The 25,485-nt window shown below is 37.9% G+C and overlaps 1 protein-coding gene across 1 annotated transcript in view; it reads right to left on the bottom strand.

Annotated features, from left to right (window-relative positions):
* The window catches only part of DNAH6 (dynein axonemal heavy chain 6), an 82,637-nt gene that overhangs the window by 41,967 nt on the left and 15,185 nt on the right, over nucleotides 1-25,485 (bottom strand). The window contains exons 12-26 of the mRNA XM_015832151.1: nucleotides 23,308-23,428; nucleotides 20,170-20,321; nucleotides 19,055-19,207; nucleotides 15,113-15,364; nucleotides 13,562-13,690; nucleotides 11,621-11,734; nucleotides 9,319-9,462; nucleotides 7,321-7,533; nucleotides 6,139-6,231; nucleotides 4,465-4,584; nucleotides 3,016-3,196; nucleotides 2,365-2,461; nucleotides 1,681-1,876; nucleotides 883-1,047; nucleotides 359-472 (exon numbers count right to left, since the gene is read on the bottom strand). Of these exons, the coding sequence (XP_015687637.1) occupies nucleotides 359-472; nucleotides 883-1,047; nucleotides 1,681-1,876; nucleotides 2,365-2,461; nucleotides 3,016-3,196; nucleotides 4,465-4,584; nucleotides 6,139-6,231; nucleotides 7,321-7,533; nucleotides 9,319-9,462; nucleotides 11,621-11,734; nucleotides 13,562-13,690; nucleotides 15,113-15,364; nucleotides 19,055-19,207; nucleotides 20,170-20,321; nucleotides 23,308-23,428 (2,244 nt within the window). The remainder of the gene's footprint in view (nucleotides 1-358; nucleotides 473-882; nucleotides 1,048-1,680; nucleotides 1,877-2,364; nucleotides 2,462-3,015; nucleotides 3,197-4,464; nucleotides 4,585-6,138; nucleotides 6,232-7,320; nucleotides 7,534-9,318; nucleotides 9,463-11,620; nucleotides 11,735-13,561; nucleotides 13,691-15,112; nucleotides 15,365-19,054; nucleotides 19,208-20,169; nucleotides 20,322-23,307; nucleotides 23,429-25,485) is intronic.

Below are 25,485 nucleotides of genomic sequence, written 5' to 3'. Positions count from 1 at the left end.
GCCATATTTGATATTATACATCAGGGGTGTCAAACTGCCAGCCCGCGGGCCGGATGCATCATAGTGAAACCACGCCCACCCCATTGCTGGCAATGGCAAAAAAGTCACGATACGTTGCAACACGTCATGTGATGCTATGAGTTTGACACCCCTGTTATACATGGTTATCTATTTAAGAACTGCTTAAATGTGTAAAATGTCTTTTTAGTAGGCATTTCAGATTAGAATGATTTATGCTTTATATAAAAAGGCACCATCCAAAACAATTCTTTTGATTTTAAAATATTTCTACATTTACATTTATAAAAGTATAAAATAACACCAGTATGTTAAAAAATAAAAGAAACTGAATACTCACATCAAAATTCTCATTTTCAAACTCTTCCAGAGCTACCAAATGATCATGTTCTTCTCCTTCTAAACACTGAGTGAGATCACGACACCACATGAGCTGAGAAATGGTCAGCACAACCTATATAAAGAAAACAAAACAGAATTCAGACAGACATATATTGTGCTGGAGATGATATCTAGTTTCATTGTTCTGATTTTATCATTTAAACATTACTGAGTGTTTCTACCACACAAAACTGAACTTTCAGAGCCATTCTTCAACAATCTCAATACATTAGGCTTATTATCCCTCTGATCTTTACCACCAATCTGATTGCTTCTGAACTTGGTTCAACATAAGCAGCTACTGTATACCTATTAACAGCCAACTTATGAACACAGAATATTTATTTGATAGATTTCTATCATAAAATTGGGAATATGCTTGATCCCAAGAACTCAACTATTCTCAAGGAGCAGTATACTGAAATCCTAAGATAAAGCAATAAGATGCTTGTGAAATTCAAGTCATTAAAGAGTGTGGTTTACCTGAGAAGGATGTCCAGCGATAACCCACTCTGTTCTTTCTCTGGTTTGATAATCTGCAATGGCAGCTTTGCTCAATCGTCTAAGGGAAGTAAACATTGCTTCTTCAACTTTACCAAGCCAGTCTTCAACATTTCCTCTGGCCTTAAGTCCTTTTCCCAGGCCAACCTAAAAAGGCAAACTTTCCATTCACTGAGAGGGTAACTGTTACGTTTTCCCCCCGCACAAGTCATATCACTTTTCTCCCTCAGCTGGTACCAGGTAGGCAAACTCCAGTAAATATGGTTTACTACAAAATTACTAATGATGTAAGTCATATTTGTGCAGCACAAAAATGGAAAAAATGCTTCAAAAGTTGTTTGTACAAAAGTTCTAGTTTCTTTTTTAAATAGTCTCCATCTCAGTTATGACTTTTTAAAATAACTGACTCAACAATATTCAGACGCCTGATGTTCTGTTTGCTCTAACATAGTACCAAAAAAGTGAAACCAGCATGAAGTTCTACCAGAAAAATAGTCTATGTTAAAAAGATGGAATTATGAAGAATCAGTTTCATTTACTTTCACTGGTATATGAATAGTTACAATTCTTGCCTGTGTGAAAAACTAAAACATCAGATATTAAATGGTATCTAATACGATACAGTGGTTTTATACACATAAGGGGAAATATAGCCATCCATTCATCCACCCTTTACAGGGCTCTTGCTATATACCTTCTGGTGAATTATCTTATTTATGCTTATCATAGGCATAGACATTTTTATAGGTATTTTCATACATTTTTTAAAAAAATGCTTACCCTTTCACCTTCGGGGGACAGCATTGCTAGAATATCATTAGTGAGAACTTTTTCTTCTCCTTCAGCTGGTGCCATGTAGGCAAACTCCAGTTTAGAAATAGAATCAAAACATTTCCTTAAATGAGGCTGAACTGCTTGAGGATTGCGGGTTTGGGCCAATATTTCCAAGAGCTCATCATTCGATAAAAAGTAGAATCTGAGGTAACATGAAAAGTTGTAAAATGTAAATTGAAATACAAATTAAGCCTATTTAATGTTTTATAAAATACATTTTGTAATTATACTTATTAGCCTTTCCAAAGTTGGGAGGCCTTAACATATGTAATGAATAAAAATAAAAAAAGAACTGGGTAGATCATTTTAGGCAGCATTCCTGATTTTAGCTTAGGAAAGTGTAACATATTTCAATGGTACGTGCTTTTATTTAAACATACAGAATGGCGCGAGATGGCCTTTAATTCACTGTTTGCAATGTGTATCATTTTAAATAAAAAAAAACCCAGCAATGATCATCCTAAACTGAACCAATTAAGTCCTAATTACTTTCAATGGAAGCAAATTAACTCCTTCATTTAAATCAGCAGGATTCAATATACATAAACTTTGTGCCAGGATTGTATTCCCCGCTAATAAAGGATAAAGCAACAGATGACTTAATTATCTTCTTGCTGATTCTTAACTAACCTTGGGAAAATGACTCTCTTGGATTCCAAATAGGCCTCCAGACATTTCTGAATCTGATCAAGAAGAGCATTATTATTCTGAAAGGTCTCCAAAAGGCCTGCATCAGAGAAAGATAATGGATAAAAGTGTAAAATGTAAACAGGCAAAGGCTACTGTCTGAAGGTGAATCTTAGCATATGTGCTATATTTCATACCGTGTTATCCTATGAGATGCAATCTTTTGAAATGTATCAGGCAAAAGCAGAACAATTATTAATTTAACAATACAAAAGTACGCAATATGGGCAACTTTTGGATTCTACTGAGGTGGGGTGATTCTAATCTACATGGAATGCTTTTATTTATTGTATATTTACTGAATGTAGTGCTGGGAGTATTAAGAATTAGTCAGAAATCCTGCAAAAAAATATTCTAGAGGAAAAGAGAAAGAATGGTAAAAGCACGGGCAAGGATTTATAAAGGAATAAGCACTTTTCGATCAAAATGAGGTCAGAATATGAATGGATACTGTAAGGAGTCGTACATAAGTTACTTGACAGATTTCTGGTGTTATGAATAGATGTAGGAAACAAGATGTGTAGCGGCCTTTGAGTGGAGGTGATACATGGTTTAATACAAGCAGCACATAACTAAGGCATACTGTTTTATTACCAGGCTGAGTAGCGGCACGGAGGGCATTTGGCAGTCGATTTATTTTTCTCATAACTTCCTTCCAAGACTTATCTACTTGCAAGAACATTTTGGCTTCTGCAGGCAACTGTCTTTGAATATCAGGAGCACTGAAAATGCTTTCTAAATAGAGCCAATTCCTCTGACATGTCAGCCATTCCTCCTAGAAAACGAGAAAAGTAGGCATAAAGGTATGAGGAAAATGTTATTCATAATCTTTGGAAACGCTCCTTTCCATTTGTGTGAAACAAAAGTTACACAGGATACACTTTATACCATAACTGGGGTGCTTTCCCTCCACAAAGGTATTAGTGTGGATACTGGTTCTCAAGCAAAACTGCCACCGGCAGAAATAGTGGAGAAAAACCCTTTCAAAATCTTTTTATCACTAAATTGTTTAATATTCACTGAAAATAGTGCCAGTGCTTTGTTTACATCTTTCCAAACCTTTAATAAAGAAAAATCAGTGTCACCTGACTGATACATTAATTTGTTAGATCCTTCTAATTCAGCATTTCTTCCTCCATTTTTCCTCATAACAACAGGCCCTGTGAGAGTGGGTTGAGAGATAGTGACTGCTCCAATGTCATGTTGTAGCTAAGAGACGACCTGAACCTGGGTCTCTTTGAATCTAGTTGAATATTTTAATCATGATCTATGTGAACTCTTAAATATTAACATTCTAAAGCAGTGAGACCAAGTGCCCAAAAACTGGCCCCACACCCTGCCTGCCCCTGCCCTGCCCCCACCCTGTCCTCCACCCCACTTGCCTGCAGGGCCACTCACTGCCTCCAGGGCCCACCACAGATTGCCCAGGCAGCCCAGCAGCACCATGACGGCCACGCCCTCTGCCCGCGCCCCGCAGCATCAACTGTGCGAGATGGGGCGTGAGGACAGAGTCTTGTTTACGCTGCCTTGCTGCCATGTCCTTGGCTGCACTGCTCTGGGGGCGACTCTCCTCCAGGAGGGCTGCTGGTGAGGAGGGAGTCATGGGGGGAGGCGAGGCTGGGGCAACGGCATGTGTGCCCACAGAGAGGGCTCCGAGTGCCGCCTCTGGCACGCATGCCATAGGTTCGCCACCACTGTTCTAAAGGATATTTTTGTACAATAAAATATCCCTCAAATTAAGCTTGATTCCTGGTGACTTAACCAGATTTTTTTGGGTTTTTTTGCAGTAATTAGAAACACTTTGCCATTGCCTTCTTCTAGTTATAAGTGAGGCTACAGCCTTTCACTTTCCTGGAGACCTCCCATTCAAATTACTAATTGGTTTGACCCAATTTAGCTTTTTTGTGATTAGCCAAAATGCTGCCAAGTGAGCTGTGCCTAAGATGAACTAAGCACGTATTAAATAACATTGCCAAGATGATGTCTTTCTTTTAAGGCAAACTTCAAAAGTTAGAAGAAATTATTTTAAAAAGTGGTACGCACCAATGTCTGACTGAATAAAGACAGCTGTTTCTGCCATTCATCAACTCGTGGCTTGAGAGGGCCTACGTACCGTGAAGAGGCAATCGTTGCTATATTAATAGTACTATCATCTAGAATGACCTTAAAGAAAAAGTAAAACAACATCCTCAGTTCTGTCAATTGAACTTCCAGCGATACATGAGAGTTCAGTGTTTCTTAAAGGCTTTTGTCTTAGGACCCCTCCCACTTTCAAGAATTATAGAGGACCCCCAAAGAACCTTTGCTTGTATGGGTTATATTTATCAATATTTACCTGCAGTGTGGGCCCGGGCCTGAAATAGTGTGTGGGCCTGGGCCTGTGTGGGGCTGCCCCACTCCAATTTATGACTGTTATTCTGGGCTCAGTGGAGGTCATAAATTGAAAACTACCTGTATCTATTATTGGTTGCACACCACTTGAACAAAAATAGATTTTAAAATGGATTTCTGTATATCCTTGTCCACCATCTTGATAAGTTTCAGACAGTTAGTATTTCATTGTGTAATGGCTTCCCCGAATGCTGGCTTGGATGTCAAAGAAGAGCTGGCTCTGGGGACTTCAGAGTGGGATACAGAAGAGTGTCAGGAAGAAGCAGGGAATTCCGTACCTAGGAGGATGGGCAAGAGGAGGAAGAGAGGCCAGGAACCTCGTAAGGACTGTTGGGAGAGCGGCCGGACAAATGCCTGGCTGAAAAGGAGAAAGAAGAGAAACAGCTGCAGCCAGGAGGCTCGGATGACCAACCAGAAGTGTGGGGCAGAGAACGGGTGCAGCTGCAATCAGTTAGCAGGTATGAGGAGAAATTTCCTTCTCCACTGGATCCAGGGCGCACAGGGCCAAAAGGAGGTTGACAAGCCTACTCGCAAAGAGGCAGCCTCCCCGCTCCTAATGAGGTGCACTGGCTGGCAGCTACTTAGCCCAGCACATGGAGCAAAGCGATGTTGGAGACAACCCATCCGTTTCCAAAGTGTTCCAACTTTGTGACTTCCGTTTCCCTGATTCTGGACCTGTACCTTTTTTGCTGAACCTCATGACTAGACTTTGGAGCTTGTATTTTGGACTTGGGCTTTAGCTTTGTGTACTGTGCTTGGACTGTGGGCTTGTATCTGGACTGGACCTTTTGTGTGGGTTTACAGACTTGCTCTTTGCCTCCGGACTTGATGTTGCTCAGGGGTTGGACTCATTGGGAATTGCGTTTATTTTGTGCGAGTGAGCCCTGGGGAGTAATATTAGGGGGCTTTCACAGCCTCAATAAAGATTTTAAACCCTTTTGGTGTGTGCATGTGTGAGCAGGACAAGATGCACTGTAAATACCAGGAGAATTACCGTATATATTTTCTCATTGAGGCTTGGTATGCTTGACCAATAAAATATGAATAGTAAAGGTATTAGTGACCAACAGGCCAACAAAAAGGAATTTTTACTTTAAAGCTGATTGATTTCACTGCACCTATGTGGGCTGCAATAGGTGATTGCTTTCCTAGAACTGAAAGGTAGAAAGTGGCATGGCACAGCGGTAAGGAAACTGTCCAGTGAGAGAACATAGTAGTCTGCTGTCTAGATTGAATATTTTACAAGCTTTTGCCAAATTTCTCAATATGGACTGAATAGAGACAGTTTGCCTTAAAAGCTAATTTAGACAAAAAATCATTTCTAACCTGGATGTCATCTGTGCCACCAAGGATGAAAACATCTTTTGAATCACGATGAGGAATTACAATGAATTCTGTTGTTTTCCAGGCATCTTCCACCTGGAAGAAAAATTTAATGCAATTCTGAATATAATTTTGACCAACTGGAAGCATTCATACCCACATAAGCTTATCAGCAAATGAACAGCCTGCACAGCTAACCATATGAATGCCTCCATTTATGGTTTGTTTACACAGTTTATACACAGCTGCCTGGGATTATCAGTGAACCTGCTAAAAGGGATAAAGAAAGGCAACTGTAGCCATTTCCACCACCAACAGGTTTGTTTGTTTGTTTGTTTGATAAAATGGATTATCATACATAGATAAAGTTAGTTGCTGAACAAATAAACATAGTTCTTGACATGATCACAATTGAGACCACAACATCAGGTTGCTCAGCAAAGTGGGTAGACCTGAGTGAGTTTGACCTGATTTTACAACCGGCTTGCACGATTGTTCAATGAATCACCTCAATTGTTAAGTGAATCACATGGGAGTTAAGTGAATCTGGCTTCCCCCGTCGACTTTGCTTGTCAGAAATTGACTGGAAGGGTCGTAAATAAGAGATAATGTGACCACAGGACATTGCAATCATCATAAATATATGCCAATTGCCAAGTGCCCACAATTTAATCCTGTGACAACAGGGACACTGCAACAGTTGTGAGTATGAGGACAGGTTGTAGGTCTTTTTTTCAGCGCCATTGTAACTTCGAATGATAGTTAAGTACATAAGTCAAGGACTCCCCGTATACATTGGAGGAGGGGGAGAAGTGAGACAGAATAAGAGCTAAAAACCATTTTCAATTTTGTCCGTAAGAAGCAAAACAAAGAAAGAAAGAAAGAAAAATGCTTGATAAATCACTCTTTAGAAAAATCCAGTTTGTAACAGTTTATCATGAAACCTCAGATACCCACGCTGGCATCATTACTTTTCTGATTTTCTTATTCATGAAGTTTTTCTACCGATGCGACTACTGTAATTCAAGCAGTGAACTATTCAACATTTACTTGGAAGATTGTTGTGCTCTACCTTATGCTGTATTAGAGATTGTTCAATAAATATATTATTGAAGCTTCAGTGTAACCAATCAATACAACTTATTTCAGTCCAGGATGAGTATTTTATATTGTATTAAAAGGTACCTTTTTGAGAATAATCTCCAGAGAAGCTTCTCCTGAAGCTTGTCCAGAAACATCCTGAATCTCCTGAGTATATTCAAAAGCACTGATCTGAGTAAGTCGCTCCAGGGTTAATGGATTTTCCATGTCTATTAATGGTGCACCAACTATTTGTTCCAGAATTGCCCAGTGTCTGGGTTTCAAAAAAGGATTTCTAAGATCTGTGATCACTGGAAGCTGAAAGAATTAGAAATGTATCAATACAGCTCAATTCACACGCCTTTCCTGTTTCAGTAAACAATCAGATTAACCAACAGACTGTTACAACATAATAATAAACTATGATGAGTTCCATCCAGTCTTAAGAGGTTTCCAAGATGACTAGCTCATAACTTTCCAATATTTTAAATACATATTTAAATATAATCAGATTTGATTTGGATTACTCTATCTTTGGATTGCTCTGTCTGTCATATCTGTATTATCACAGGCTGTGGTTTTTGAATTTCTGTGCTAACATAAATAGTTTGCTAGCCATGTTTATCCTTGTTCTTCCAATCTAGTCCATATATGCATGTCCTTTATGCTGGTCCACAGGCCTACAGTCAGTAAATCTGAACCTCCATGGGCCATGATCTAACAAAAATCCCTTTATCCCTCTACTCAAATAGAAAATAAATGTTCCTGATTTATTCTTCCCACTCCATCTCTTCCATGATCAACCATGCATTTGCCATTATTTGTCCACATAATGCAGGCGCTTTAAAAACAAAATCCTTTCTAATAGGGTGCTTTATGTAGGATAGTGGTGAGAGAAGACTCCTTGTTAAAACTGCATAGGAAATCTATCAACATGTAGTTACATGACCAAGATAGCAATGCATTGCGCACAGAAACTTTTCTGAATGGCATGGTGTTAAATCTACTAAGGCCTTATGAGCAGTATTGGGAAAAGAGAAAGAAGAACAATTCTAAATGACATATTAGCGAACAATAAGATGTGGCAGCTCCATTTATATGAAGCTAAAGTACAACTGTGGAGTGGGGCAATAGAAGAAATTGATTGCAAAAAGTCTAACATCCAGGTTTCAGAAATTAAATTCTGAACCTATGTGCAGGTATGAAAAATGAGTTGGCATGGCCAGAATCATTTCTTGTAGAAAATAAATACTCTACATGGATTACTACTGAAGTTGCTGACTTTCCAGATGGCAGAATTTTGATTCTAATGTAATGAATTTCTTCTGCCTTTTTCCACTTTCTTCCTTTTGGCTACCCCTTTAAAACAACTGTAAGCAGTGGTAGGATTTAGCCGGTTCGCACCAATTTGGCAGAACCGGTAGCTAATTTTTTGTTGCCCAGACCCAGAATGGACTTCTGGAAGCGGCATCCACACAGAGAACCGGTTGTTCACATATTTGAATCCCACCACTGACTGTCTCTTTGGGGTCCTCATCCTATCCAATGAAGAATGATGAGGTCTTTGAAGCTAGTATGAAATAGAATTTAGCCTTCAATATACCAAAAGACATTTTGGGTTGTTTTGCTGAAATAATATAACTAAAATGACTAATCCCTTTGCAGATCTTTAAGTTATATGATTAATGGAAAACAAGAATTTTAGAGTTAGATATCTGAATATGCTCTAGGTCACATCTTGGTAGCAACTTTACCATGGTACAATAGAACTCTGTCAACTAGCTATTATGCTATGAAGTGACCTAAAACTATGGTCTGCAGTTTAAACCAAGATGTATGCACTATTTATTAATTCTCTCTACTCATATCTTGATTTATTCACATTTGATCTTGCTTCACTATTTATTCTGAAAGCACCTTACTCATCCATGTCTTTTCTCTTTAACGCTGGATGTAATATTGTAAACATGAATCTGACTTGATGAATATTTCTGTATAATTTTTATTTCCTTTTAGTCACTTCCCTAATTCATTGCCCTGTTCACATTTTTTTTCCATCTGAAAGTGTTTCTTTATATTACATTTTCAAATGGCCATTTGTACCTTTTCTTTCATCTTCTCCACTTTCTCCTTCAGTTGTGGGACAACATTATTAGGCGGCAAGCCTTTTTCCAGCTGATTTACAAATTTAGCATATTTGGAAACTTGACCATTCAGCAATTCTGGATCCAAGCTATCAAATTTAGACTGCGAAAAATACGTAAGCAAAAAAAGTTATTACTTGGAAAACGTTTTAAATATTTGTGTTATAAGAAATGTACTTTGAAATAATCTACAAAAACCAAATCTTATATAGATATGAGCAGAAAAAAATACTAGCTTTAGTAAAGTCAGTAGGATGCTTACTTAAAATTTAAATCTGAGAATTAAATTAAGAGCATTAAATTTCCATGTATTTCTATTTTTGAAACCAAGGAACGATATTCGCACCAAGGAAACCCGGTCCTTCTTGGAAGATGAGCATGAGAAGAACCTATTCAGAGTGAGAGATTTTTTTAATGAACTATACAGTGGTTAGCCTTGGGTATTGTTCTTTCTTTTCTTTCATTATTTTATGATTTTGTACTTTGGTCCTAGATGTTTACTGTGCTTTGTTTTTAATTATTTTGTTTTCATGTTTCAATACAATTGTAAGTTATTCAGAATCCCTTTAAAAAGTTAGGTGGCCTCTTAAAACAAATTGATTTGTCTACCATAAAAAGATCTACTTGGGGCTGCCCTTAAAAAAAAACCTCATACAATACAGCTGGTTCAAAACACAGAGTCATACATACTTGTGGCTACTGTTGTTCACTGTGTACAACCTAGATTTTTCAGGCCCTGCATTAGCTGCTATTTGGTTTACAAATACAATTTCAAGTGGCGTTTTTAATCTACAAAGTGCTTTATGGCTTGGCACTTGAATATCTGCAGAACCACTCTGTCCAAATCAGTACTGACCCAACCAGTTGGATTGCATAGAAAGAATCTGCTACTTAAGGCCATATTTTGGGGAGGACCAGGGGGCTAAAGTGAAGAAGTACTTAGCAAAGAACTCTGGAATAACCTCCAGATGAGATCAAACTAGTTGCACCCTTATTAGCATTTTCGAATCTTTTGAAGACATTGCATGTTCCATAGAAACTTGTCTGATTTTATTAAGCCATATTTATTATTGTTGTTGTTTTGTTGTTATTGTTGTTGTTTGTAGTTTTTTTTTTTTGTTTGACTGCCGTTGCTTTATTATTTTATAATTGTATTCCTGTGGATTTTTCATTTGGTTTTACACTATGTAAGCTGCTGGGAATCTCATGATTGTGCCAGGATAGAAATGTGGAAAATAAATAAATAAAGCAATCACCATGTACTCTCGGGTAAATTTATTATTATTTTTTGTTCTGATGGACATCTTTGAAATAAATAGAAGTACATAAAAAATAGGTAAAAAGCAGAGACTTTACATAATATTATTGCATTTCTCTTTGTTCAGGAAGAGAAATTCTTTGATTTCCATCAATTTTCCACTAAGTTTGCTCTACACTGATTGCCACATTTCATGTTATTCCTGAAAGGTTCATCTTTCAATATGACATTTAAGGGGCCTAAGAGATTACACTGAAAAAGAGAAAGGACAGTCGCCTTTTCTAGACATAGGCTGCACTTTGGAACATGATTCCTGTCAGTACCATAGACTTCCTTCTTTGACAATTCCTGAGGTCTCTGGCTTCTATGAAAAATACATTTTGAATAAGATAAACTGCACGTTCGTACTAATAGCCATCACATCCTTTTTTTATCTCCACAGCATGCTTCTCACTTCCGGGAAGGCCCAAGCAATGTGATGGAACAGATGGAGCCAGGCATTCTTCTGTTTGCCAACCAGCTGTCAAAACTTGGTTAAACCAGGAAGAAGAAAAAAAGGGGAGGAGAAGGATGAAGGATGAAGCTGCTATTAAATAAATGTTAGAGCTTGGACAGAGTAAGAGGAGGGGAGGGGAAGGGAACAATAACAACTATGCATTCAATGTAGTGAATTTATATAAAAATAGGAAATGGATACTTTGCATTTCCCTGAAATTTATATACAATGTTATTAATAAAATATTCACAATCACACAGAAATATCTATATATGAGAAATAACTCTATTTTGTTTTTTGTTTATTAAGGACCTTCTTATCTTCTTTTTAGTTGTTCTCTTTCAGATCAAGGTAACTTAAAAGCTAGGGAACCCAAAGAATAATTAAAGTAAATTTACTTTTATTTGGCCAGTGACACTTATGCCTCCCTTTAAAACCAAACTTCTTTAAATTGTTAAATCCTTACATTTATATGGATAATTTTAGATTCCAATATGCATAATTTACCTCCATCCAGTCTTCCTCAAGTACTGACCATTCAGAAAGAGAATCCCACAACAGTTGTTTCAACTTTAACTCTGCACAAACTTCCTCCAAAGTATCAAATTTTGTTATATCCACCTTTCAAGAAACAATTGAAATTATTGAATTACATTCATTTGAAGCCCAAATATGGTACATATTTTAAGAAAATATACAATACAAAATACTGATAAATCTGAAGAGGAAAGATCAATCCGTTTCAAATAATCAGTATATAAAGCTGATGTTTCCATAATTATTTGCTATAAAATAGCATTAACTAGTTAAATCATGATTTCTGTCTTGCTTTTTTTTTTTTTAAATAAGGCAGAATTCTCTGGAGATAAAATGAAATGGTAACTAAGTCTCCTAGTCAGAAAGAAAAGGAAAGAGGGAAGCAATGCTTTGTTAGGCCCATTGCAGCTTATGCTTGTATTGTATTATTAAATCACGTCTCAGAATAAGACTGTGCAAAAAAGAGAAGCATCATTTGTTTAGTGCTTAGGAAACAGCTCTACTTGAAATACTGTATAGAAACATTCGGCACAGTCTGCATTCTGACAAAGTAAAATTTGAAATGGTTTTCAAGTGGAAATTAAAACAACCTCTTTGTCCACTTGTTTTGCATGCCAAGATCACCAAAGAGGTAACATTCCATTTTACTTCCATGACTGCAAACTGCAGTCACTGTAGTAGCAATTTTTCTACTCAAAAACAAAACATATATATCAGCATAAATTTTGGCATTTAGCTGCCTTCTTTTACCTGTATTTATTTTTTCCATTGCTTTTTCTTTTCTGTAGGCAAGGTTACTTGCAGACAGCTCATATAAACGCTAACTACTGACCTATAAGAACTCTAGCTTTTGCATTAAAAACAAAGCAATCATTGAACAGATAAGCTGGCGTTTGCAGACAGATTTCCTTACAACATTCTCAACAGTAGCAGGGACACAATTGCTTGTGGTGCAATAATAAGTTAGACAGGGAAAAGACTGACAAAAGGAGCCATGTCATGGCCATGATACAACAATGTATTGTAAAACTATTTATTTAATTCATCAAATTTATTTGCCACCCATGTCACGGCAAGATGTTTTACAATACATACAAAACTATGCATTGTAAAACAATGTATTGTGTTCTAAAGAAAGATGTATGATTGATTTCATAGCCTCATGAGATGGATGGTTAAAAAAAACCCTGTTTGCACATGATTGAATTAGTCCAGATGTAATTTAAAACATATTGATTAGCATGGGGCTATTGTGGTTCCATACACTATTGTGAATTATGAATGAATATTTTTAATTAACCACAAATATTTATTCACTGCACACTTAAGAGCTGCATCCAGTTACCAAAGCTACTCCTGTATTTTCTCCTGTAGCTTTGTTAATTGCCCTGTGTTTAAGTAAACATTTGTGTGATTACTTCAATTCTTTCACATGACCCAGAAATGTAAGTGCTGAGTAGAATGCAGAAAAGAAATGAAAACACTCCCAAATCCCCAATAAAGAAATATTATTGGAGAGAGAGACCTTGGACAGTACATTATAACTGTATTCTGTTCAGCATTGTATTATAAGAACCAGCAGGATTAGAATCAACAAACCATTTGCTATTGTTTCAATACAACCATTCTGGAATATGCAGAATTAGGATTAAATAAACTAAATAAGGATATTAGGAATTCAAGCACTCTTTCCTAACTCTGATTTTATCATTGTGTCCCTATGAAATTGGTTAGGCTCAAGGCATTCAACATTCTACCACAGAGTGGGAATTTGAACCTAGCCCTCCTATTGCAGGCCAGGGTTACAAATAATATAGTATACTATATCATGCATTATGGGACTTGTTTCATTTTGCAAAGCATAATTTAAACATCCATCTACAGACCAAAGTGGAACTGTGGACAAATTACCTTGAAGTTCTTCTGATAGGATTTATACTGGAATGCCCGTTTTTGTATTTCATCAAGAACGGCTTGCAACTCGCTTAGAACTATTTTTATTCTCTCTTGATCAGCATCTGCGTCCAGAATCTGAGGATCCTATTAAAAAAGATCAAAAGTCATTTTATAATCAGTTATCATTAGGGTTATATATAAATGTTGAACACCAAACTATTACAATTAAATCCAGTGAGGAGAGAGATTATATTCAGTGTACAGTAGAATATACCGTAAATGCAATTATTTTTTTCTGCTTGATTTAATTCTTACTACAAAAATTTCCGTGTAACACTGATTACTTTTTCTCTATGATCAACTGAAAAAAGAGCTAGGCAAACATTTATTTCAATACTTGATAAAAGAGCAGTTCAGTTGAGCAGGAATACATAATAAATGGATGGCTCTCAAGAACTCTATCACCTGCTCATACAGGAAAACCAGAATTGGGAAGTCTTTTTCTCATGGCCCTGATTTTCCAAGAATGAGTTAGCAGACATGTCAAACTCGCGATGTCACGTGACATCGCGCAACCTATCAGAGCTTTTTCCCCATTGCCAGCAATGGGGTGGGCGCAGTTTCATCATGACGCGTCCGGCCTGCACGCCGACAGTTTGACACCCCTGAGTTAGAGGATGCTGTACATGCTGTTCAGCCTTCAAATTCTATCCAGTTCTATCTATTTAAAGTGGGGCTACAAAGGTTTTCCTATCACTTTTAATGTGTGTCTACCATTAAAACAGATTTTCTGAAGGAAATCAAATTTCATCATATTTCTTCATTCAAAAACCCAAAGTCCTTATGGAATACCTGATTTATGAAGTTCCTTATACTGGATCCATTGGGTTTGTCAATTGCTTCTCTTGCTTCTTAGTCAAAGACTTTTCATTGCCTTTTTACCCAAAACATGTTTTTTAACATGTTAAAATATGATGCTAACCTTGAGAATTTTTGCTGGGAAAGCATGATTCTACCACATAGCATGGCTTTCTAATTCATCTTGGGTTTAGCACACACAACTACCGAAACTAATAATAGTAAATAACTAGTAAATAATAACAATAATATTGCAAAGACCTGCAAATAAAAATAGAACGACTGTGGCAAAAGAAAGCACATGTAGTACCAATTGTAATAGGCCCATGGATGCAATCGCAAAACAACTGGAGGACTACTTGAACACCAGTGGCATTGACAAAATTGGCATTGATCACTGGTCAGTTGCAAAAGGCAGCTTTACTTGGAACAGCTTACATTCTGTGACAATACCTTTAACAGTATAAAACATCAACATCTGTCTATCACAAGCCCAGGGGAAGGACTTGATAGCTGGATAAAAATACAAATCCAGTTTAAACACCTGGCTGTGACGAACCATAATTCAGTAATTTATGGATTACAAAAAAATTAAATTAAATAATTAAATTAAATTAAATTAAATTAAATTAAATTAAATTAAATTAAATTAAATTAAATTAAATTAAATTAAATTAAATTAAATTAAATTAAATTAAATTAAATTACCTGTGCTAGAAGTCTAACTTCTTTAACTTCTTCATTTAGATCATGAACATCTTCATCTAGAAGCTGGCAGAATTTAATAATGCTGGCATCTCTTTCACCCACAGATTTATCAATTGCATTACGAACAGCAACAATAGTTGGCTTCAAACTTGAAAACAAAGCAAAGTCTTCAGGGGGAGTTGGTATAATATACTGTTCAATAAGCTGATACATCTTAGAAACCACTTTTGATTCATCGTCAAGAATTTCAATCTGAGGGAAGGTAAAAACAAATTATTTTTCCATTTTGTTTGCAAATACTTTGACAGGTTAGCTTACAACACTCAGTGATTCTAAATTGTGGTAAAATGCCATTTTAAATATAGGGCAGACACTGATATAAAAATTGCACCAAGAGATCAGTGTTACCCACTACCTACCCAAAAATCAAGTTCAAATGCACTCCTTCTTGCTCTCACTCTCTCTAGAGTGGGAAAGATAATTTCAATGACTTACCTGCTCATGATCACCCATGCCCTAGTAGTCACTTCCCATTTGGACTACTGCAATGTACTCTACAGGAGGACACACTTAAAAACTATTCAGAAACTTCAGGTAGTTCAGAATGCAGTAATGCATACGGTTTGAGGCCCTGCACAGCTTGCCCATACTATGCTGTTGCTATGCAAGCTACACTGGCTAAGTCAATTTCTTTCCAGGTGCAATTCAAGGTACTAGGCATCACCTTTAAAGCCCTATATTGCACAGAGTCAGGTTGTTTGAGGGACTTCATTTCACTGAAGTCATATTCTCATCCAACTAGATTGGACTTGCTCCAGGTCCTCTCTATTACGTAAGTGTTGTCATCTGGCAGGGATCTAGGAAGTGAGCCTTTTCTATAGCCATGCCTACCCTATGAAACAACTTCCCCACTAACATATAGACAGCCCCTTCCTTTTTTGCTTTTTGGACAATCAAGATCTAGCTTTTCCCTTAGGCATTGGACTTAGCCAAATTCGTGCTATTCTGCAACAGGCGCTATTCTCCATTTTTAAGGAGGGTCCATTTGTTTGCGGAGCTTGGGAGACCTTCTTACAAAGGGATCCTCCTACAGGTGCACAAGAATGACACCTGCTTTGCCACAAGGCTGGCTCTGTAAGAAAGCTGGTTCTGTATTGGGCAGGACACATGTCTCAGAAGCTGCAAAAAACAAACAAAAAGGTAAGCAGAGTGCTGCTGGGTCTGGAGCAGGCTGAATCCTGTAAGTTCCTGAGTGGGAAGGAATCTGCAGCCGGCCTGATTTCTTCTTGGTCAATTGGTGGAATGGAAGCTGAAGGACTGTGGGAACTCTGAGGGCTAAGAAGTGGAGTCGGGGTACCTCATGGATGGGGGAAAGCCTTGGGAGAGCCTGGGCAGTCAGGTCTGGGCCTGCACCAGGCCTCCCTGTGCCTCCCAAATTTGAGCCACTTTCTGCTCTACTTAATAACATGCTTGTTCGTTTAACGGCAGCATCATGGAGAGCAGGGGGTGGGGGTCATTAAGTGCAGTCATCTTGCTTAATGGCCATCACCACTTGTGACCATCATGGGAAGGCTCCTGTGTAATCATAACTCAAGGACTACTTGTACAACTGAGAATCATCGGTACACTTACCACAAACTGGGATGACCACTCCTAGTAGTTTCATATATATACTATATAAGATGAAGAACAACATTCATTGTGTTGGACATGCCCCTGCCTCTGGGTCATGGTGGAGACAGTGATTCCTTCCCCCACTGGCTCCCAGGTTGAGAGAAAAGAGAGGAGGAGGAGGAGGAGGAGGAGGAGGAGGAGGAGGAGGAGGGGGATTTCTTTTGTTCCTGGATCATCCAAACAGAGGGAAGGCAAAATCCCTCATAACCACAGCCTCTACTTGTTTCCCTAACAGGAGCCACAATTCCAAGTGCCGCTCCCTTATGACAATGCCTCCTCCTTCACAGTAATCACTGGGGCCAACATAGAATCACAGTAGACAAATAGCACCTCTATCTTGCTAGAAGTCAGTTTCAATTGTTCTTTCTCTTCCAGACCTTCACAGTCTCCAAGAACTAAAGAGGACTTTGGCAACATTTCCAGCATGGCTCAAAAATCACAATATAAAACTGAGCATCAACAGGATATAACACTATCAGAGTCTAAACTGCCAAATGAACTCAAACCACTTCAAACGGAAGGGAAAGGAACCGATCCCAATAGATCCCCACAATGAGGCAACCATCAAATCAATCTATTGTTTTCTACCACCATTACCTGGAATTGCCCACTGAGGAAGAAGCAAAACCCCAGCAAATAACTCCAGCCCCCAGAGACCATCCAAGAGGATACAATGGTTGATGGTATTGGTGGTGTGCCTTTACCTTTTGACTAAACCTAGGGACATTCGCCAACCGTGTATAAAAACTAATAATGCAAATTCATTTTTAAGATCAAGTTCGATGTGGCTAGAGACACTGACTGTGAATCAAATAACCAAAAGAAAATCTATAGACTTTGTAACATTTTGATTGGTCTTGCAGAAGATACTGCTAATTGTAGAATCATTTTTCCTCTTGGATGAATATACCCAATGTGATTTTCTACAGCTTTTACAATACAGGTAATCCTCATTTAGCAACTGCCTTGTTTTAGTGACCATTTGGAGTTACAACGGTGATGAAAAAGTGATTTTATGACCAATCCTCATATTTATGACCTTTGAAGGTCTGTAAAGCAAAAGAAAGCTGAAGTAAGATCAAAAGCACAGTCCGGTTTTTACTTAACGATCACTTCACTTAACAACTGACTTGCCAATTGTGGCTGAAAACAAGTACTGCCTGTACTAACTAGACGGGGTGTAAACTCCACTGATTTTACTGTACATCTCCAACATCCTGCTGTCTTCTAAATATTTTGTACTTCAGTTAGTGCCAACATGCCAATGGCAAGGGATTGTGAAAGATGTTGGAGACATCTAGTGATCACTAACCAGGCACGGCAGATGTGAAGGAAAATTATTCTTTGATAGGCCACATAACCCGTTGTGATACATAGTTTCATGCCCTGTTTATTTCAACTAGGAGGTAGAGCAAGACCTGATTTAAACATGCACATTACATTATATTTATCTCCCAGGAAAGCAAATGTGTACTGTATAAGGCAGTGGTGGCGAACCTATGGCACGCGTGCCAGAGGCGGCACTCAGAGCCCTCTCTGTTGGCACGCGCGCCTCCGCCATCAGCAGCAAGTCCATTAGGCCGCCACCGCCACCTGGAGCAGGAGCCCCACCCAGCACAAAGGTGGCGAAGCGGCTGACTAGCAAGTTCGAATAGAGGTGGTAGAGCAGAGGTCACCAACCATTGTCGATTGGTGGACTGGAAGAAAAGGGAGGGGGAAGCATTTTACATGCGTGCATGTGTGCAGGGGGCCGCAAGCATGCACGTGCTGCAAATGGGGCGGGGCTAGTGCCTGCGTGATACTTACTAGCCATGCCCCGCTCTTGCATGGTGCAGCGCCTTGTATCTGCACTCCGCAGCGTGGTGGTGGCCATTGCACCTTGCAGCACGGTGCCCCATTTTTGCACCCCCGGTTTGCGTGCCAGAGGTGGCACTTAGAGGCGCCTCCCTGCCCCCCCCTAAGGGAACCACAATGCTGATGCAGCCCTGGCACTTTGTGATAAATAAGTGGGTTTTGGGTTGTGGTTTGGGCACTCGGTCTGTAAAAGGTTCGCCATCACTGGTATAAGGGCTTTGGCTAGCTACTGCTTGAAAAAAATACACCCAGTTCAAAAGGATCTATTTGTTTTCTTATGAGAATATGGGTTTCATTAACTGTAGATAGAAGGTGTCAAGAGTATCTAAAAACAAGCAAAATGCATCTGGCTCTGGCAGCAAAATGAAACTTGTTAGCCCGTGCTACTTAATAAAAGCAGTATGGTGAACTTACCCTATCTTGTATTTCATCAAGGAATGTCAAGGTCACCACATATTCAGTAGTTGTATATGGCAGAAACTCAAGTTTAAATTTAGCATCATTTGCCTCAGCAAGGATGGTGTTCACTTTTTTCTTTGCAATTACAGGAAGCATTTCATTAATAACCTAAATGCGAAAGAAATCATTAAAAGCGGTGGACAGATTATAAAAGGAAAAGTTATATTTAGACAGAAACTGACTTAACGTGACTATTCTTCAGTCAAGACTACGTAGCTACGTAGCTCATAATGAGTAAGTACCACATCATGATTAAATGGACATAGGTGACTTTGGGTCAGTCACTCTCTCTCAGCTCAACGCACCTCATGTGGTTGTTGTGAGTAAAATAGGAGGAGGAAGGCGCGTTGGATATGTTTGCCACCTTGAGTTGTTTGTAAAAATAATAAAGGCAAAATAGATAAAATTTTGGTTCATGGTGTATTAAATTGACGACAGAATTTTGCAAAAGGTCTTCTAGCTATTGGAAGTAGAAGTCAACGCCGACCACACCCCGAGGGCACCCCTGATGCCCCTAAAACTGTTTTTAAATGATTACAAATGGCTAAAATGGTACTTGATTTCAAAATTTTGCAAGATCAACATTTTTTCAGGATTTTGTTCAAGAATATACAAATGTCATGAAATTGCAGTAGCACATGAGATCTGGTGAAATTTCAGTTATTCTGGAGGGAGAGATGCCCAGGCTGTCATAGGAGATTGCATAATAGGATCTGATTCTGCTCCATAGCATTTTCTTTCAAAGGTTTTCCATGGAGTTCAATGCACAATAATTTTGAGCCAGTTATTCCGTCTTAACCCAACCCTTAACCCCAAGGTTATTGTAAGGACTAAACGGAGGAACATTTCTATTAGGTTCCAAAGAAAAATTGGGATATAAATGCAATCAGCAATCAATCAACCAATAATCCATATATCCTTGATGTTACATTGTCTCTCTCACACACACTTTTTTTTCTGGAAAACCCCCTTTGTATGCAGAAACTTTCTTATTTTTATATTGGCCTCATTTCATTTCCAATCTGGCATGGGAACATTAAAACTGAAGTTAAAGGGCAATGTGGATTTACCTCCAAACAGCGCTTTGGTGATGGAGTTAGTTTGTCTTTCAACTTTTTCGCGTCTATGAGGAACAAACCTAGTGGCCTCTTTTGTTTTATTGCCAAAGCTTCTTTGTGTTGTCTGTGATATTTCTCCAGTTGTTCAGCAAAAAATTTAACATCTGTTTATTTTAAACAGAAGGATACCGTTAGTCATTTACACATGGCTTGGGGGAAAAAAAACTACTGTATTTCCTCATGGGAAAGAATACAAATACATTTCCCCCTTTTTATTTGGGAAAAAGATTCTTATTTTTTTTAGTGATGAACAGAGATCATTCAAAGTGGATTATCTTCTCCTGTCTGGTCTATAGAGAGTTTTTACAGAAATTAACAAATGTTTATTTTGCACGAAAGCGACCACTCCCAATTCCAGAATGTTATGAAATCTAGACGCAAACAGTAATACAATTTTATAGAAGTGGTAGGCTTTTAGGCCAGCCATATGCTTAACAATAGCATATTCCATTCTGTTTTGTAAGTGTTTCTCTGATAAAACATCCTGGAAAATGAGAAAGCTTTTAACTTTTTAAAAAATGGTTGCTATAAAAAATGGTACTGCCTTTATGGAATATTCATTGCCAATTTCGTGAGATTAACACATCTATTACAACTGTGAACAGCTTTGGATTGAAAGGTACAATAGCACTTCAGACAGCAGGCATGCTCACAGCACAAAAAGGTATGAGGATGAAGGTTCGTTCTCCGAGCTTGTGGGTTGATTTCTGAATGTTTTGTTACCAGGCTAGGTAACATCTTCAGCAGAGGTTAGGGCAGGGGTAGGCAACCTTGGCTCTTTTATGACTCGTGGACTTCAACTCCCAGAATTCCTGAGCCAGCATGGGTCACCACGAGTCATAAAAGAGCCAAGGTCGCCTACCCCTGGTTTAGGGGATATCAGTGTCTGTGTTCTTCTGTTATAGAGCTTCAAGTATGGATGTGTTGAGTGAGGGGTTTGTGATGGGTCAGGTGTGAGTCATCAGTGAGTCTTGTGATGGGTAGGTCATATCAGGTCAGGATCATTGGGAGGTGAATTGCTGGTGGGAGGGGGGTTGGTTGAGGGTCAGTGCTGTCTCTAGCTGGTGATTCTGAGGGGTTCGTGGCTGATTGTAGGTCGATGTGTCTGTTGATGGAATTGCTTGCGGAGTGCCAGGCTTCGATGAACTCACGAGTGTGACAGGTGGCAGCGTGGCCGATGATTTTTGTGTCGCACCAATCGAACTGGTACTATTTGGTTCGGTGTGGGTAAAGATTAAGGATAAAAAAATATCTATGGAGGGATGTAAGAAGTCAAGGAAGGCAAACAACAAAAAGGATGTTGTGTCACTGCAGTGCATATTTCATATTCTTTTCATCATGAAACTTAGTGTAAACACCTATGTGCAGCAATGCTTCGCAATTCCTTACAGTGGTTGTGACTTTTTTGTGGATTGCAGTTTCCAATTCCAGTGTGATCCTGGGAAAAGGCTTGTTTACAGATTGATGCTTCAAGTAGACTCTGTACCCTCTTAAGCATCATTTTGCCTTTCAAGTGCAATTAACTACTAGTGAATTAAAGAGTCAGAAAGAATGTAGAATTATCTACACTACACACACTTTGCATGCCAGGTGCTCTTGGAACTAGCCAACCATTCTATAATAGAATATTGCAGTCTCCCTCTATTTTTAATCAAATTCAGTTCAAAAAGGAAACCTAAAGTTGACACGTGGTAGAGAGAATTTTAGATTTCGTAGACAAATATTAATGGACCTAACTATGGTCTGAATTTCAGACAATAGTGATCCAAAACACAGTGAAGCAGATTATTAAATCGTCACATGTACAAGTATGTTTTAGAAAAATCCCTTTTGACATTTAGTGGACATTCAGCTTAAAAGATACCCCTTGCCCCATTAGGCCATTAAAGCAAGAATGTATTCTTTTTGTGTGTATGTGTGTGGGTGTATACAGGCACACACTTTATCTATTATCCTTTAATACTTATGTCATTTGGAGAGCAGTTTTGGTTTAGTGATTGAGGCACAGGCTAGAAACCAGGAAATTGTGAGTGAATAACTGTGGGTCAATCCCTTTCTCTCAGCCCAATTCACCTCACAGGGTTGTTGTTATGGAGAAAAGAAGAAGAGGAAGGCGTATTCAGTATGTTTGCCATCTTGAGTCATTTATAAAAATAATAAAAAGCAGGATTAAAAAAATATTTTAAAAAACATTAAAAGTTCATTACTATAGAACACTACGCATTAACCTGCCAAATTTAATTATGGATACACCCACAAATATTTCCATTTTAACCACCATATCATACCACACATAGTCAATGAGCAGCTACACACCACTCACAGCTGCACAATGCTGAATCTGATGTATCTTTGTCTAGGGCCGCTTTGCAATGCTAACGTAATGGCTAAAGAGACAGAGACCATCTTTTAAAGGGCTGTTAAGATTGGTTTAGGTACAGTTGCCTTAGCTTTATTTCAGAATGTAGTAAGAGATCCTTACCATGGAAAGTGAAAAAGGAAGCCTCTTTTCCTTTTTGAAAACATATGAAATATAACATTGTCAGATAAATAAAAATAAGATCTCCTTCAAATTAAACTTGACTCCTAGTGACTTTACGGAATTGCATGTATTTCAGGCAACCCTACGTAAGTCACTTCTCATGTTTCTTCTGGGACGTTCTGATGGTCATCCCACAAGGTCCTGCTTAACATTTCCAAATTTGATCAAAGTTGGCTAGATGCTGCCACCTACAGTAAATGAACTTGTTTAATGCCACATTCGGGGGATTTTCTATAATTTAGATATTTCAAATGTCTACAGGCACAACTCACTCTGTTAAGAAAATCATTTTCTTATCAAACGGGGCAAAAAAATGTAACGGTGAATGCTCCAACACTGGAAGTTTTTAAGAAGAGACTGGACAGCCATTTGTCCAAAATGGTGTAGGGTTTCCTGCCTGAGCAGGGGGTTGGACGTGATGATCTCCAAGGTCCCTTCCAACTTTTTTATTATTATTATTATTATTATTATTATTATTATTATTATTATTATTATTATTATTATTATTATTATTATTATTATTATTATTATTATTAAATAATATTTACCAGGTTCTTCTTTCTTTAGAGCTTTCAAATCAAGGCTTTCATTTTCTCTGAAAAACAATCGAAACTTTTCAAAAGTAGCTGCATATATATTTGCTGCGTCAAATGCTGAATCAATTGTTTCCTAAAAAATGAAAAAGATATTTAAATTATTATAATCTTTGATTAACTTCTATCCATATGATGGTTCTATTTCATTTCTTCAATTTTATATTTTTCACTGTCATTTATTACTAGGCTGTGTTACCCTTACAGAGGAGCAATGACAGCAAGCATATAAAACTAAGTTGAAATGCCTACCCTAAAGGAAGTAGTAATGATGCTAGCTTGCTATTTACTACCAAATTGTTTTTAAGAGTAGAAAGACAGTAGTTTAATAGAGTTCAGTAGGCTTTTACTGTGCACTGTTACCAGAGAGATCCAGATTTAAGGACTCACAACCATGTTGCTATTAGCCAGGCATTCTTACTCAGCTTAGCTTACTCGCAGGATTGCTGTTGTAAAGATAAAACGAGGAGATTCTCAGAAAAAAGTGAGATATAAATGAATATGTATTAAATGGATTAATGTTCTTGAAATATAATTATATTAGGAGAAACTGTACAACCTGCATTTAATCAGACGTTTGTTTTTTAAGAAAAATTCTTAAAAGATGTAAACTTCAGCTGAGGTGAACCTAAGCATTACCCAAATCCAACATTTTTTCTAAAAAAAAAATCTATTAAGTTTTCATTTGCACTTAGCTTTTAAGGAACACCTAATAAATGCATTCCATAGTTAATTTGACTCCACTTTGTGGTGCCCACTACCAAAGCTGTAAAGCGTGTACTATTCTTTTTCTGAGGACTAAACTATTATTAATTACCTAAATAGCAGTTGTAGATAATGGAAAAGATCTATCGACACTCCTTGCTATGGTATTATTCACAGCAAGGTGAATAATATTATTCCAAAACCAAATTTGTGTTGCAAGGAAACCTCTAATTGACATCAATGAGCTTTGACTATAATCATTATCGCAAGCCACCAAAGCAGCTGCAATTTGCATTAACAAATCTCCCACTGTTATTAGTGGATTATTACTCCAGTATTGAACAAACCCCCACAACTGTTGTTTCCCTTTTGCATGTATTAGACGGAGATATGTGTTTAACCTTACAATTTGGTTCAGAGAAATTTTATTAGCCAGTTTATTTTGCCCACTGACTTTCCATAGTGTCTTCCATTCATTTTAGATATATAGATATAGGTATATAATAGCTGTTGTAAGAATATCTTTAAAAATTATTGATATTAGCACTTTTATCAGAGAAGAAAAGGACTAGGAATGGAATAAGTGTGAAGCCACCTATATTGGGCAGCAGCAACATAGGAAATATTGGAGGCACATGATAACTTTAGGGACAATAGCAAAGGCATCAATTCATACCACACGGGAGAAGACAATAGTAAATCCATTCCTTTATTTTTGCCAAAAAAAACCACATGGATAGAAAAACTAAATTGATAGATGATGTAGTGCTGGACGATAGGCCCTTAGGCCACTGGCACTCAACATGCTACTGAGGAAGAGCTAAAGATCTTTCAGAATAGTAATGGTGGTGATAACATAGCTAGATTAAAGTCTTTGGGATGTCTAGTTGCTGATGTTGCCATATAAGAAAAGAAAAGCCAAAGGTTCAAGATAGAATTACGGTGGGAACATAGAACATAAGAAGCATGAACACAGGAAAGCTCAACACAGTGTAAGATGAAATGAAATGACTATAAATTGACACCTTAGGCTTCAGTAAATTGAGATGGACACAGTCGGAGGTTCACATTGTTTATTACACAGGACATGAAAAACAAAAAAAATGTGTTATTTTTATATTTAGGAAGGGCACGGTAGGAATAGTAATTGGCTATAATAATGTAATATTTATTAGACCTAGTGGGCAACATTTTATGCCCAAACCACCGATGCAGAAGAACAGATTAATTACTTCTATGTGATCAAGTTCAATTTGAATTTGACATAATATGCAAGCAAGAAGTGCTGCTCTGTGATTGGAGACCAGAATCCAAAGTTGGAAACATTAAAGAGGAAAATGTACTGTAGTTAGATTGTATGGCTTAAGAAACAGGAGACCACCTTTGCAATTTCTGCCAGTTCATAGCTGACTCTGTCTTCAAACAACC

This window comes from Protobothrops mucrosquamatus, unplaced genomic scaffold (assembly GCF_001527695.2).
Source record: "Protobothrops mucrosquamatus isolate PMUCROS unplaced genomic scaffold, P.Mucros_1.0 scaffold_309, whole genome shotgun sequence".
Lineage (NCBI taxonomy): Eukaryota > Metazoa > Chordata > Lepidosauria > Squamata > Viperidae > Protobothrops > Protobothrops mucrosquamatus.
This window is presented reverse-complemented; position numbering and strand designations above follow the sequence as displayed.